The sequence below is a fragment of the Arvicanthis niloticus genome, chromosome 9, assembly GCF_011762505.2.
Source record: "Arvicanthis niloticus isolate mArvNil1 chromosome 9, mArvNil1.pat.X, whole genome shotgun sequence".
Taxonomy (NCBI): Eukaryota; Metazoa; Chordata; class Mammalia; order Rodentia; family Muridae; genus Arvicanthis; species Arvicanthis niloticus.
In genome coordinates, this window is record NC_047666.1 from 46,801,968 (window position 1) to 46,818,318 (window position 16,351).

Consider the following 16,351-nt stretch of genomic DNA (forward strand, 5'->3'; position numbering starts at 1 on the left):
GGCAAAGTACTTAAGAATAGAGAATAAGAAAAAGAATAGAGAATAAATATAAAGGTTAATATTCACAGATCCCAAGAAGTGCTTTTTGGTTTTGTGGAGAAGCCTTTTGGCTTGTCGGGTATAATCTGAGCAGAGACCATTACCGCTCCTTCGCTTACCTCTCTCACCTTTGAAGCAGACCCTTTCCTACTAAGTAACCAAATGCATTTGAAAGTCTCAAGTTGCACCAAGTTCCCTAAATCATTTTCTGTTCATTTGTGCTTCTTTCAATCAGTTGTCACTCAACTTGGAAGGATATAAATATATTCCATCGTATGCCTCTCTGGTCATTTTCTTCTTTCCCCTCCTGCTCCTGTCTTCTGAGGAAGGAAGTGTAAAGTGTAGTGGCCCCTAAAGTCATACAGAGGCAGATTGTAGAATCAAGGTGGCTCATTCCAGAATAGGCAGGAGTGGTCTAGTGTCTTTGTAGGAAGGAGTGGCTAGGCCCGAGTGGCATTGTTGATTTTGGCAAGACTTCGTCTTAAATAAATGGGGGCAGAAGGCAGGCCAACAGATTTTCCAAAAGCCTCCTTCTTACAGCAGCCAGAATGTCCGCTGTAATTACAGCTATTACTGGAAGCGTGCTTATTTTCTGGTATTTGTGCAGAGTGAGTATTGTTAAGTGCTCATTCAGGGTACTCTACCCCCACCGAGGAAATTATTTCAGATAACAGAATTATACCTCAGTTAGACCTGTGTTCTCATTCTAGAGAGTTTATTTTCAAAAATCACCATGGTTTCTTCCTATGCTCAGTCTCTATGCGTAGTTGACCTTACCCTGAACAGTTTATCTTCTGTGGCTTTGAGCAAACAGGCTTCCTGCTACTCTGGCCTCTCCAATGATGGCCATCTTGGCCTTGGCTCTCTCCTTCCTCTTTGTATTCCCTGTGGTTAATTCGCCCTGTTCTTATTTTTCAGCATTGACTTCAGTGCTATACAGCAGTGGTAAGCACTCTCTGAGCCTGGTGGGTGTTCACTGTGTGCCAGGTGCTGTTCTGAGTCCTGGGCCTCCATTATTCCCCTAACCCCCAAGCATCCCTCTTCACGGTGAGCACTGGGGTCATCTGTCATCACTGTGTGTGGAAATGATACCTGTGTGCTTCAGGCAGGTACCTGCCTGCCCAGGTTTCAGAGCTCAGAAGACTTGGGTCTCCAAGGCCAGGGATCCTAACATATAACCTTTGTAGGGCAGGTTTTTTTTTTTATTTTCCCTGTGTGCTCATAGCCTGTCTGGATGCCTGTCAGACCTTAGCTCCATCATATACCTGCTTTTCCTTTAGGGCCTCTGACCTTACAGTTACCCTGGCTCAGATGCTAAGGCTCCCCTGCCCCTTTGAGGCCCTAAAATCTTAGCCTCTGTCACATCTTCCCTTTCAGCTCCATTATTTTATTATCACATTATTATTTTGAGCCTAATCTGACTCTGAACTTGTAATCCTCCTGCCTCAGTTTTCTGAGTGCTATTATAGGTGTGCGCCATTCTTAAAATTCTTAGGCCTGCATACTCTGCTTTTATATTTTTTTAAAGAATCATTTGATGACTCAGTCATCAAGTTAGGATGTATGTTTCTTTTTTAAAGCATTAACTTTCCTTTTTCTTTTTTAAAAGATTTATTTATTTATTTTATGTATGGCAGCACATTGTTGCTGTCTACAGACACACCAGAAGAGGGCATCGGATCCCATTACCGATGGTTATGAGCCACCATGTGGTTGCTGGGAATTGAACTCAGGACCTCTGGAAGAGCAGCCAGTGCTCTTAACCACTGAGCCATCTCTTCAGCCCAAGGATGTATGTTTTTTAAAACTTTGGGTGCTACTTCTTCCTTCAGAGTTTTATCTTCAGGAATAGCTTGTGTAAGAATTGATTTGGTTTGGGAAGAAAAAAAAAATTGATTTGGAAAGTTAAATTTGGCCCCTCTTTTCCCTTCTTTGGATTGTGTTTAACATTTATGGAGTACCAGTCATAGAGACAATGGGTGACTGTCAGTCTTAGGGGGACTTGATGTCTGGCCCCCAGCCTTATCCTGTTTATACAGACTGTTGGTGGTTGCCTCTCAGTAGCTTTCCGACTCACTGAACTTTAGAATTCCAGAAGGACCTTGGAGAGCCAGCGTATGTGTGTGGGTCTACACTGATCTTTGGTGTGGTGCTAAATCACTTTTGGAGCTTGTTAAGAACCCAAGTTCTTAGGTCACTCTCTGGACCAGAGCTTCAGTGTGCCTGGGCAGGAGGGGGCATGGGTTTTATGGGGCCCCGGAACTGGAATATCTAGAAGCAAAGGGTATCTAAACATTCCCTGAGTTGAGAATCCCCGAGAGCAATTCGTTTGTTTTACAGATGAAATCCTGAGACAAGGGGAAAGTGAAATGACATAATGTCATGCCATTAGCTGGCGTCTCAGTGTTATCTACAATCTATAACCAATGAGGCCCTTCCTCCTAGCATTTCCTCTTATTGGGACTTGACCATTAGTCCAGTTTTGCATTGTGTATGTTCTGTGGGGAACAAGTCCAGTGTCTGATACATAGTAAATAAGTATTCTATCACTGAACTATGTCACTACCCCTGGCATTGGAATCTGGGCCCAACCTTTTAAATACTGGATTAGCTTTGTTGACCTTTCTGAACTTGTAATACAAGGGCCCAGGGTAGAAATTTTATATGTGCACATCATACTTTTAAATTTTGTAGAAAACCCTCAGACTGCTGACCACACTGTATACTGTGGTTCTTGTAGATGCATAGTTGATCTCGTGTTTCGAGGGCAAAGGTGGGATGCTCTTCACACTTTGATTTACTTCACTTGACAGATCCTGAGCATCATGATGCCTTGGGCATCTTATGGGCCACAAAGTAGGGAGCCCATTGCATTGCTTCCATGGAGCTTGGTTGGGAGAGCGGAGGAAGAGAAGCAGGACGTTTTAGTCAAGAAAGGCTTGTGTGGGGAATAGTTTACTTTCTGAAATGACAATTAGAATCAGGGCTTTGAATGCAGGGCAGTTTTGGAGGAAAGGTCAAAGTCAAATATTTAATGGTCCCTTGCATTTGGGCAGCATAGGCCAATGGAAGAGGTTCCAAAGATCCTAGCATGGTACATGGGACTGAGTTCCTTGGTAATGTGGAAAATGAGCTGGCTCTCTCAGTTTTAGGAACTCAGAAAAGTCATGTAACTTCATAGTTTCTTAGTGTCTCCAAAGCTCAATAATACGTATATATTTTTAGTGATTCTCCTAAAAAGAATTATGCAAGGTAAATTGGTTTTTAGAGAAATCAAAACTTGAGTTATCCCTCTTTATGCAATCTGGGACCATTACTTATTTGTAACTTGATTGTGCTTTTGAAACTCCAAGCACTTCCAATTTGCACTGGGTTCCCCCTACCTAAAGATGCTCCACTTACTGGGTACTCTCCACCTAAAGATGATCCACTCACTGGGTACTCTTCACTTAAAGATGATCTACTCCTGGGTACTCTCCACCTAAAGATGCTCCACTCACTGGGTACTCTCCACCTAAAGATGCTCCACTCACTGGGTACTCTCCACCTAAAGATGCTCCACTCACTGGGTACTCTCCACCTAAAGATGCTCCACTCACTGGGTACTCTTCACCTAAAGATGCTCCACTCACTGGGTACTTCTCCACCTAAAGATGCTCCACTCACTGGGTACTCTCCACCTAAAGATGCTCCACTTCTCATCTCCCACCTGTTTTGGTTCTTTGAACAATTCTGATACATCTTCCTCTGTCTGAAGCTTCAGAAGGTGACTGGTACAAATGGCTCTTGACTGTTCTCCTTTCTTCCTTCCTAGATTATACCTTATTTATTAGTTTGCTTTTGTGGCTTCTATACTTAGGCCTTGCGCTCTTTCAGGGCTTGGCTCAGTTTAGTCCTCATGTCAGGACTTGGTACAATCTCTTTAGTCAAATGCGTTGACCTCTTCCTGTGTCTTCCAGATTCAGCAGTATTGCATGCTGTTGTGTAAATCTCTCACAGATGTGGTTCTGGGAAAAGGCAATGCAGAAAACAGTAACTTGACATGTCCATCACAGAGTGCCCGTCCCTTGGGTTAGGTTTATTTCACTCCATGCATGGCCAAAGCTCCCTGGCAGAGGGACCTGGCAGTGTGAATTTTGCATAGGAAGAGCCCTGGTCTACTCCATTTTTACATAATGCTTATTGACGGTTTTATTTCCCTAGGCTTGCTTGGATACAGCATTGATTTGTTTTTCTTTTTGCAGCTTGGTTGATGACCGTTGCGTTGTACAGCCAGAAGCCGGGGACCTTAACAATCCACCCAAGAAATTCAGAGGTAAGGTTGCGGCTTTGATGGAGTGGGTCACCTTCACTTACTTGGTGATTTAGGAAGAGTGCTGCTGTGCCTCTGAGGCCAGCTGGCCCTCGCCCCCTCCTTCCCTCCCTGCTTCCAGGCCTTTATCCTTTTCTGTAGCAACCTTAGGTTTATTTACTTGAAATCTGATTTTGAAAAAGTGACTTAAATCCTGGCTTTAAAACTTCTTGAAAAAAAAATGTGTAAATAAATTCTCAGTCAAGATTGGCATGGCTTTTATTAGGGCCTTAGTTTGTCTACAGAATATGCGTTGCCAAGTTTCTAATTTGTCCGAAAGCTTTTCATTAGCATAGCTATGTCTCCAAACAAATGAGATTTAAGGATCCAGTCACAAGGAGCGTGGGTTATTTCAGCAGATCTCATGATCCCTCTTGGGGCCTTGATAATTCTTAGCTGCCTTACCTGGAATGAGACATTTTTGACTGGTGCACTTCTAAAAGTGCACTAAAAGGTACAGCAGGGCAGCGTTGCATTAATGTCGCCTTCTGTGGCCCTGAGCTTTTTGTTTTTCTCAGAAGGTAGCTTAGCTTATTACAGGGAGCATTTGAATGGAATTGGCGTCTTAGATGCCACTGCTTTGTTTCTGTCTCCTGTTGTGACAGTGGTACTACATGGTTCTTGGTTCGAGCCCCATCTTAGAGTTATCTGGAGAAGATTGTCAGTTCTATAGATGCTCTGGACCTACGGTTGGGAACCGTTTTTGTTTGCTTGCTTGTTTTCGAAACAGAATCTCGCTTGGTAGTTCTGGCTGTCCTGGAATTCACTGTGTAGGCTAGGCTGGCCTCCAACTCCACCTCTCTGTCTCCTGAGCACTGGGATTAAAGTTGTGTACCACTGCACCCTGCTCAGCACTGAAGGTTTTAAGGCTTCCACATCGTTTAAAAATAACATCGATTACTTGTTTGTTTATTAATTTTGTGCATGTGCACTTGTGGCCGTCTTTGGGTGGGGTCAAAGGACATCTTGATAGAGTTAGTTTTCTCCTCTCACCATGTGAGTTTCAGGAATTAGACTCAAATGGTCTGTCAGAACCGGAAGGCATTTTTTTTGTCCCTTACAAAAAGGAGAAATGCTTCCTTAATCAAGTCCCACTGGGAGTGTGGCTCAGACCTCTGCAGACTTATGTCTGTTGGATCTTGAGTGCAATGCCTTAACCACTTGGCCATCCTGCTGACACAACTGATTTTTCTTGCTAGTGGGCTTGGGTACCCACTTGACTGGTGGCTTGGTCACAGAGAGTTCAGCTCTTGCCGTTTGCATTTGCAGACTCTATCGTTTGAGTTCTAGATTCTCTCTGTTGAGTAATTTAGAAACTGTTTGACTCCTCTGGATGAACGCTAAAGAAACTAGGATGCAATGGAAGGCAGACGTTCAGATGGAAGGAAGCCATTTGGATGCATGGTGGTGTTGAGCTCTATCCAGTTGGCAGCAGGCTATCAGGAGAATGTTTTCACCTGAAGATGAGGGAAAACTATTTTTAAAAAAGTGAGTCCCAGAAACTTGAAGGAGCTCTTGCTTCTGCTGAATTTTTCTTTGTAACCCCTCCCCGTGTCTCATCTTAAAACAAAATCTTGAGTGGAGCAGAAATGAAAGATTTTTATCTAACGACCATAATGTCACTTAGAGAGTCAGTTCCCAACCCAACATTGACCATATTGGTCACTGTGCTGAGAGTGGATGCTGCCTGTATTAGCTCAGTTGGAGAGTCATATTTCCTCTACCTCGGGAAGGGATTGGTTAGACTTCTACCTTGGTGTGTCACCTGAGGTCACATGGCTAGAGGCAGGAGGGAGTAGGAGTTTGGATCTCAAGTTTGGCTACACAGAGAAATCACCCAGAGAGCTATGAAAAACACCACTAACTGCTCCCACCCGCTGTGTTCCTGACTTAATTGGGCATTGGGATTTTTTAAAAGCTCCCTGGGTAATTCTCTTGTGCAACCACAGTTAAGAACCATTGCTAATAGCTATAAACTACCAGCTTCCTTGCTGAGGGAAGGGGTAATCTAGGCTTGGCTTTTACACCTGGGACACAGAGACGTGAAGCTTTGTCAGAACTGATGCTGGGTCCAGAGGACCTCACATTCCATCCTTGCCTGGCAGTCAGGCAGGACCTGGAAGAGAAGTTAATGCAATGCATAAAGTAAACCAATCGCTGTTCAGTATTGTTTTAAAGAACATTGTTACATATTAATGATTTTCATTTTTAAGTTAACAAAATTGTGCTATGTATAATTTGAAATCGGTACACATTGCAGAATACCTAACTTGGGCTAATTAATGTGGATTTCTTCAAGTAGCACTTTGTGTTGATGTCTGTTGTCACCATGTTGTGCAATGAATCTTTTGAGTATCTTTCTCCCACCTAAGTGAGATACCCCAGCTTGTGACCAATATCCTTATCAGCCTGCCGTTTTAACCCCAGGCCTTGATAACCTCTCTCCTACTGTGTGCCTCTTTGAGGTTAAGTTTTGAAGATTTCACAAATAAGTGAGGTTATTACACAGTGTTTGTTTTTCTGTGCCTGTCTCATTTCATTTAACATCGTGTCCCCCAGGATTTTCATCACAAATGATGAAGTGGCTCTTTGGATACAGGGTGAGGACATTAAAGTAAATAGGACCACTGCAGAGGATGTCAGAAGCTATGTGTGTTCCCTGGCACTAGGGTCAGTGTGGGTCTTGCTTGGATGTGCCTCTGGTGTCTGATTTGAGGAGACTGTTTTGAAATCAAAGTATCAGTCTGCCAGAGGCCATTTGGAAACAATCAATCTCCTTTTATGTCCTGACTTAGTTCCACAGGTAGGAACCAGGCAGTGACTTGGTTTATTGACTTTCTAGGTAGTTTCTAGGCTGTGAACTGCTTTGTGATAGTGGGGACATCTGGTTCAAAATAAGTTGTGCTGCAGGCTTCCTGAATATAGGTCAGAACTTCCTAAGCTCTAAGTGCTATGGTTGATTGCCCTGCATGTAGGTAAGAAGCCTGGCAAATCTACCTCTGCAGGCTGCTGTAGAGCCGGAGACTTCTCCAGCATGGGACCTGGGCAGGAAATATTTTAAATGTTTTTGAACACATCTCCTCAGCTGTGGTGTAGTGTAGCTTGTTATGTCAAGAATTCCTCCCAAGCCCCACATGAAGAAAAGCATCTCTCTTTTGGAAGAGATTGTTGCCTTTCCAACTATAAGTATATTTTGAAGAACAAGGTCATGTTGATGGCTTAGAAATTGCACATGGGCAGATGAGTAGTTTGCAGATGTATCTGGTCCATGGTTTCATTTATGGAGCCTTTGCATCTGCAGTTGAAACAAACACATATGGAAACAAAGAGATGCTGGCAAGCAGCTTGATGGGATGATGGAGTCTTTATCCCAGCAATCAGCAGAGCTATGTTGAGTCACTTGGATTTGCTCTGGTTCTCATTGCTAGCTTGCCAACTAATTTCCCATATTGAGAACCATTATAAACTGTTCTTCAGTAAGTGGAGGTAAGAGGGAGCCTGTCTATGGTCTGCTCCCCATGACTTCTGACTTTGGGGAGTTCCTTCTGAGATTTTTAACCTTGCAATATTACGGAATCTTAGACCAGTGAGACTTTCTGGGTTCAAATTGGAGTTCCACAGATTTTTACCTGTATGACTGACCAAAGTCACCTCTGTGCACCTGGCTACATCAACTTTAATAAAAGATAAATGTGTGTGAAGAATTTAGTCCTAGACAAAATGTTGTCAGCTGTGACAAAGGTAGGTGGACCTGGATGACATTGTGGCAATGAAGCAAGCCAATGACAGATAGAGAAACTCGATGCTTTACTCATGGGAAATCCTAAAGAATTACCTCATAAAAATTGAGAGGAATAAGTAACCGTCAGAGGGCAGACTGGGAGGGGGAATAACCATTGGAATGTTAAAAAAAAAAAAAAGATTAAAGATAATTTTTATAAAATTGAGAGTAAAACAATGGTTACCAGAGGCCACAGAGAGGTTAAAGGAGGGAAGATGAGAGAGATTAGTTAGTGGGTACAAGGTTAGGAGAAACAGGCTCTGGTGTATTCTAGTGTAGAGTAGGGTAGCTATGGCTAATTATCACACAGCAAGCATTTAGAACTACCAAGAAGAGCTGATTTTTGGATATTTGCATCACAAAGAAGTTATAAAAGGTTAGGATGTGGCCCTATGGTAGAATTCTTGCCTCATCTGTGAGGGTGTGAATTTGACCTCTAGTAGCACAAGAAGAAAACAGAACCAAAACCCTAACTATTTAAGGTGACTGATAAGCTAAGGACACTGATTAGATTACTATAAACATGAATTGAAACACCACATTGTACACCCTGCTATGTATCACAGTAAAAGCAAAGCAGAAACAGTAAAATGAGAAGAAAGAAAAAAAGTCATGAAGTGCTTAGTAAGTCTTGTCTGTTTTACCTTACCCAGTTCCTAGATGGAACCCGAAACCATAAATGGTATCAGAAGGTATGACTCCTTCAGTGACATGAGCATTGTCTCTCATGACTCTGTCTTTCCCTGTACGCAAGGACTCCCCAGCCTGGATTCCTGCCCATACAGCTTGAGTGTACTTGAGAGACTAATTTTCTCAGCTTGTTTGCCCACCTATAGAACGGGGCCGTGGATGTTTCCTTCCTTACAAAGGTGATAGAATTGAAGATAATGTGGCTAAACGTGGTGCTTCTGTCCGATGGCTCTTTGGTCCCACTAGCTTTTCTTTTGTACAGTAGATGCAGAAGGAGGAGTTAAACATTGAGTGCCCTTGCTTTTCTCTTGACACTTTCGAGTGCATTTCCAAAATGAATTTCTTTTTTCATGCGTGTGATTTCCTTGTTCATATCTCCTGCCCACCCCCCAAACTTTGTGGGGGGAAAAAAAACCTTGTACATCTGTTTCCTATAAGGCAGATCTTTCTCATCATCTGAATGAATATGAATAATGTTGTTGTTCTCTCTGTGTGATGACAAGAAATAGCTGAGATCTGGAGTCATTAAGGTACCTTGGTTTTTATTTTTGTCAGTATGATAACCATTTGAATGCACTAGAGTCTGTGCACAGTGGGGCAGAATCACTGTTCTCTCTGATGGGTCTTAGCTCTGACCATAATATAGAAAGAATAAGGAAGACAAACATCAGATTGAAACCAGGAATAGAAACTTTGTGGTCAGTGAATTCCTTTCTCTGTATTATCTTTTGCTCTTCCCATCCCTCCACAGTTCTCCCCCTTGAAGATACTAAATATAAAAAGCTCTTTCTCTAAAGGAAAGATGGAAACTGACAGCCAGTCCCCATTTTCCTCTTGGGCTTCTGCTCCTTTCGCATTAATAACCTCCAGGGTTATTGGAGTAGAAAGAAGGGAATGCAGGCTTTGAGGGAATCAAACAGGCTTTTAGAGTTGGCACACCATCTATTGTGTAATCTCTTTTCTACACTGGGGCAATGGTCAAGTTTTTGTCCTTAAACTTTTCACTCTGTCAGAACCACCTTGGCTTCAGATCCTTGACCTTGGACATACATTACGGTTACCGTATTAGCACTAACTGAACTGCTGCGTTTAGATTTATAGAAAGTGTGGAGCTTCTGAAAGAAGCTGTTAGAAGAGAAGTTTACCTTAAAGGTGGGAAGCCAGGCATGGCAGTGCTACATACTATAACCCTAGGACTCAGGAGGAAGAGGGAGGAGGAGGATTTTGAGTTCAGGCCTGCCAGTACTACAGAGGGAGACCCTGACTGACAGAGAGGAAGGACAGCTGCGGAAGAAGGGTGGGTAGAGAAAGAAAAATTGAGAAGGGAAGAGTTGAAGTGAAGAAGACAAGCTCACATCCTTTAAGTAGACCCATGAGTTGGGGGAGGGCCTGCACCAGACTGTGGTGTGCAAGCATGTTCTGGGTGTCTTCCCTGCTCTTGGGTTCCTTTGTCATCCCACAGTGTGACAGATCTCAAATCCCTTTATCTACCTAAGCTGGTGTAGGACTGAGGCGACATTGTGCACCAGCTGATGGCCAGGCTGATGGAGCAGGTGGTATGGACCACAAGTTGGCTTGAACAATAGTTTCCTTAGCTGGGTGTGGTGGTGCAAGCTTTTAATCAGCATTCAGGCAGCAGAGGGTGGCAGATTTGTATGTTTGAGGTCAGCCTGGTCTGCAAATCAAGTCCTGGATAGCTAGGGCTCTGTTACATAGAGTACATAGAGAAACCCAGTCTGGGGAAATAAAAAACAAAAATATCCCACAAACAAACAAACAAACAAACAAACAAATAAAAACCAACCCAAAAAAGAACCTTAGGGTTTTCTGGAGAGACTGACCTACTTCATTTCTCACACTGATAGCTCATCCACTTTGTACAAAGCACTGTCCTGATGAATGAGTTCTTTCTAATCTCTGTGTGTGATCCGATCCACTTCCTTCCTTATGTTCCCATTATGCAGATGGCAAAATGGAGGCTCCAAGAAGTTGAGTAACTTTCTCATAGACAGTCATTTAATCTTCCTTCTATATGCTGCTACAGGCCATTTATTCTTCAGGGACAAAAGTTACTTGCATTCTCTGGGAAGGCATCTGTTCCCACACCACAACAGTTACATAGGCAAGGGGAAGGGAGAGAGGGCAAAGTACTTTCCTATGTCCTATGGGACGGGACAGAGTAGATAATGACACTCTTCGTATGTGTCTTCTCTCTGGCTCTGCAGCACCTCCCCAGAGCAGAGCCCATCTGCTTCATACCTTATGCTTTTCAGGTTAACAGATGTTAGCAACTGGTCCAGGGTCATGTCAGTCACACCTCAGTGCCAGAGTCCTGAGGGCTAGACCCTGTCCTTTCCTACCCTTTGCCCTGTAGATTGTTTTAAACCCCTGCCACAAGGGTTCTGTAAGGGCATGGCCCTTGTCACCAGCATACTTTCCAAATGAGACTAGACAAGATGTTACTTTTCTGTTCTTGAATTCTTTCTAGCTTTTATTCAGGATTATTTTAGTAGAAGGCCAAGAAGGAAAGAGGGAAGGAAAAAAGGAAAGAAAAAAGGCAGGCAGGCAGGCAGGCAGTCAGGCAGGCAGGCAGTCAGGCAGGCAGGCAGGCAGGCAGGCAGGGAGGCAGGGAGGCAGGCAGGCAGGCAGGCAGGCAGGCAGGCAGGCAGGCAGGCAGGCAGGCAGGCTGGCTGGCTTGGACCCTTTGGTACAATGACTCTTCAGCTGTTCCCAACACAAGCTCAGGAGTATGCATAATGTCCACATGATTGGGACTTATTTGTGGTGCCATTGAGGGTCTAGCCCAAGGCAGTGTAGCCAGTGTCTGAGCATTTCAAGTTGGGTGTTGGATCAAAGTCTCTGTTCCTCAGCCTGGGCCCTGACACATAACCCTCTGAGAGTCTAGCTCTTGGGATGAACGAGGGAGAAGCGGGCCTTGCTTTTCTTGGTGAGTTGCCTGAGGCCCAGTGCATAGCTATGGATGTTTAAGCTCTGGCCTTTTTCCTTTTGCCAGACCCTTTGTATTCTATCTGCAGAGTCCTTGCAGGATGTCAGTCCTTCTCTGGAGTCTTGGAGATTTAATAGCTGGCTTAATGAACTGTTTTATATTTGGTCCATCCTCTTTGTAATTAGCCTTGAAACTTCCAGGCACCTTTGATAGGTGTCTCCAATGGGAGTGGCCTATTTCAAGGTCAGTGATACAAATAGTCAAAGCCTACTTGCTGGGTCATAGACTTGCCTGTGGTTTAGATCTAGGTTAGACGCTGAGAAAAGGCTACCATCTGAGGCCAGAGCTAGAGGCTGGCCAGTGTTTGCCACGAACTGCTTCATTATCTTGGAGGAACCACCCTGTCTTTGTGTGTGTGTTTCCCCATTCATTAAGTGCAGTTTTTGGTGAAGTATCTCCCTGTATCCACTCCAGCTTCAGACACTGCAGCCGGGACTGGAAATGGACAGGTTTGTATTTCACAAGAAAGCATTGGCATTCAGGAGCCTGGAGCTGCCTGGAAGTAGATCCCCATTTCCCTGGGATTACAAGTTGTCTCTGTCTAGATAAAAAGGCAACAGCCAGACTTTCACCCCGAGGCCAGAAGGAGACAGCCAGGATCTTGGGTCACAAAGGTCTTCCAGGGTAACTATAACAAGCTTGCTGGCTTAGCTTTCTTTCAAACCCTGTTCCTTTGCTGCACATTGTTTTAATTGTTGCTAAGCAACACCCCCCCCCCCTTCATTTTGGCAAGGCATCCAAGGAATGAACCCATATCTTATTTAGTTTTAAATACCCACATGTAAAGGGGAGGGCCTAACTTAAATTTTGTTTGTTCTTCTGATTTTAATCCATGATAGGAATGCAGAGCTTACTCTTTGCCTGTCTTGTTAAGTAAGGGAAAAAAAAAAATCAGTTCTGTTTAAGGTATGCGTCAGATACATGCCGTGGGGCATATTGAAGATATCACCCATGTGAGAAGCTGCCTTGTAGGGGAGGCTCTTGCAACTTGTTCTTTATTCACAAAGTCAATTCAAATTTAATGAAAAGATTAGTAGGTTTTTATAATCTTCATTTCAGATTTGCTAGCTTATCTCAATCTTGTACCAACAGACTCCATCGAAAGGGAACAAAGCTGTAATTTAAATCAATTCCCTGGCCAACCTAGAATGCTTCCAGGGTGTTACACAATCGGGGGGCTGGTTCCTGCAGCTTGATTATTCCAAGAGTCCCACACACTTTTTCCAGTAGCTCCCCGTGTTTCTGCCCACTTGCTTGAAGCTAGGAGAGGTGTGTCTGAGGTCTCTCTCATAATGAGTGGACACAGGTACTCTCCTGTTCTGAGTCCATTCATTTCTTTTTTTTTTTTTTTTAATATTTGAGTCACCCTTGGAAAATAGAACTCAAGTGTCTATTTCATATTCACTTACCCTAATAGTTCATTCACTTGCTAATGGAGAATAATTTTCAGCTGTTTATCCCGAAAATGTTCCCAGCAAAATAAATATGATTACCGTGCCATCTAATTCAATCCCGCTGATGTGATGTGGCTTCCTCCATTCAAGAACAAATGGATTTTGAAATCCCAGCCAGAGTAATTGGGTCAAATTGTCACATCATTCTACGATCCTTCTGAGAGTAGTGTGTAGTGGTTGATTAAGGACTTTTCTTTTGGCAAAGGGTTTTTATAATTCTGTCTTGAGGATGTCAGTGAAGAAGAACATGAGGTGAATCACTTGAGCTTATGATAACTTTGTCCCTTCCTCATTGACAAGTGAGAAAGTCAGACTGGGGTAACTAGTGTACTGGGGCCATAGAATGATGCTGTGTCAGACTTGGGATCAGATTGTACCCAAAGCTTCCTTTTGTTCTTTGGGGTCATGGATTAAAACAAAACAAAATTTTGTCCCATTTTCCCGTATTAATAACCTGCCTTCTATAAACACAAATAAATGGTTCTGAGTACTTTGTCCAGTCTTTAATTAAATTAGTTAAATCAGTTTATTGAATGTTTTAGTTTCCTTCATATACATCTCTTTATTTAATCTTAGAACAACTCTAAAAGGAAGATGCTCTTCTATGGATGGAGAAGCTGACATATAAGAGGTATAGTGTTTGCTTCAAGATCATATAGCTAGAAATGGTCAGAATGGAGAACCAGGCAGTCTGGCCCCAACACAACTACTTTGCCCTATTTTGTATCTTCCCCAAATATGTCAATCAGAGCCGCGTCTATAGACTAGAGATACATGCTAACTATAACCCTGACCTTCTAGCATAGTGTTTATTACAGCTGCCTTCTGCTTTTGTCTTCTCACCTAGACATGGGGCATGTGGAAGTACCACAAATTGCCCTGCCTGTCTGGCCCATGCCTGTAATGTTGATCCTTAGTAAAAGCCATTGTAGAGCAGTCAAGTGTTTTTCCTGGTATGACATTTCTTGGTTCCCAGCCCAACTGTGTTTTCATTGATGACATTTCCAGTCAGCTGGCCTCTGGTCCTTTCAGTGTGCTGTCTCATGCTATAATCACTTTCCAAACTACACAAGTCTGGTATTCTATAAAGGTTTCTCCCTGGAACTTTGGACTGTGTTTGGTCTCATTTTTTTGCTACATGTTGGATTTTGGTTAGCTCTCAAAGGCTCATATTTAAACGGCTTGGGCAACAAGGATGTGGTGGTACCTTTAAGAAGTATGGCCTAGTGAGAAGACTTTAGGTCTTTGGGGGCAGGGAAGAGGCAGGCGCATAAGGGACATCCTGAACTCATTGTTGTTTCTCTCCTTTGTTTCCTGTTGAGTTGACAAGCTCTTATTCTTGCTGGAAAGTGCTGCTCTGCTGCAGGGACAACCAGTCATGAGCTCCAAAACTGTGAGCCAAACGGTCCTTTCTCTTTATAAATTGATTATTTCAGGTGTCTACTTTCATGAGAGGAAGCCGATCCATCCTCAGAGGGTACTTTTTTTGTCTGTTTGTTTTGTTTTGTTTTTCTTCTTTCTTTCTGAACTGCAATGTCACATCTTCATTGCCTCCTTGACGTTTACAGTTCCATGATTCTTTGGCTGTCTTGTACCTGGTCTTCTTCTGATAGGGCCATAGGTGCAACCCTGTGGTGTGGACAGTGTTATTGTCCCTGTTTGACTGCTGGGCACCTTATCTGTAGAGAGGGTAGGAAACCTGGCTGGGCTTGGATTTGAACCCCTATCTGGAGAACTGCAGAGTGTCTGTCTGTGGAGTGAATTTGTAGAGTTGTGCTTCTCAGGGATCATCTGGTATCTCTTGCTATATACCAAATCATGCAGGCATATTGCTCAGCGAGGAGAAAGTGAACACAGGGCCAGCAAGAGGCTAGGTCTCACATCAACAGTGCAAGACAAGCTCTACACTTCTCATCCCACTCCTGGCCACATACCCCTCCCTTGTTGAATGCTCCCACTTTTGTGCCTATGCATGGGGTCCTGTTTCATTTCTCTTCTCTGCCACTAAAGGCGTCAGTATAGAGCTGAGGGTGTACTTGGTTTCTTAGAGCTGGTTGATTACTTTGTAACTCTGCTTTGGATACATATTTTGTGTCCCAGGGACAGTAGATCTGAGGTGGGACTTGGGACTTTGTGTTTTTAGCAGATCGTCTAGCTCCTGCAGGATGCCTACGGAGACAGTGATAGGTGCCTTCTCCTAGTCAGCTCTGTGGGACATGGTTAGGAGTGAGCAGAGTACTTTAGCTGTAAAGAGCTTGGTCCCGACCAAGTCTTGATTTGTTGCTCCTGCATCCAGTTGTTTCCTTTAGTTCAAAAGGGACTGAGCATCTGTTGAGGACTCAGAGAATTTCTGCTCTGGGACAGAGGTTAGGTAGATGTTCTCCTTTGACAGTCTCTGTTTTTGCACCAAAGGACCCCAGCTGTTTTTCTGTTTGGCTTCCTGTGGAAACCCCATGGTTGAGACATGGATCAGCAAACAGCTGGAGAGAGTGTGGCTCCAGCAGTCATGCTGAGAAGTTCTTGGGAAACCAAATGGGTTCAGTCTAGTGGTGGAGAAGGTTGCAAAGGCGTGGAGAGGCTGTGAAACATGAGCAAATGGCGAAGCCAGAGCCTTCCAAGTTAAGGTCCTGTTGAATGTGTTTGTAGCGAGAGCGTTGCTGTGGATGGTCAGTAGAGCAGAGTGTGTAGGAGTCCCAGCTGTGGGCTCAGACATGGATTCAAGCCTTTGCCTTGCCTTTTGCTAGCTGGCTGTGAATAGACAAGCTCAGTAAGCTTTCCAGGCTGTAGCTTCCCTACCTGGTGTTGGCAATAATTAATAGTACAGACACTGTGGTACAGTTTCAGGATGAACTAGGGGGTGTGAAACACTGTCCACATGTGTGGCACAGGTTAAGTGCTCAATACCTAGAAGTGACCGAGTATGTAATTAGCACCTTTCAGGGGATCTCTCAGAAAGACCCAACATAGCTCTTGCTGTCTTCTAAAACACTGATCTGTGTTTTAAAGGCTCTATTCATGAATCAATAGGC

General features: G+C 43.7%; 1 protein-coding gene across 1 annotated transcript in view; it reads left to right on the top strand.

The window, feature by feature from the left end:
* Positions 1–16,351, top strand: part of Itpr1 (inositol 1,4,5-trisphosphate receptor type 1) — a 320,805-nt gene that overhangs the window by 24,638 nt on the left and 279,816 nt on the right. The window contains exon 4 of the mRNA XM_076940207.1: positions 4,284–4,354. Coding sequence (XP_076796322.1) covers positions 4,284–4,354 — 71 coding nt within the window. The remainder of the gene's footprint in view (positions 1–4,283; positions 4,355–16,351) is intronic.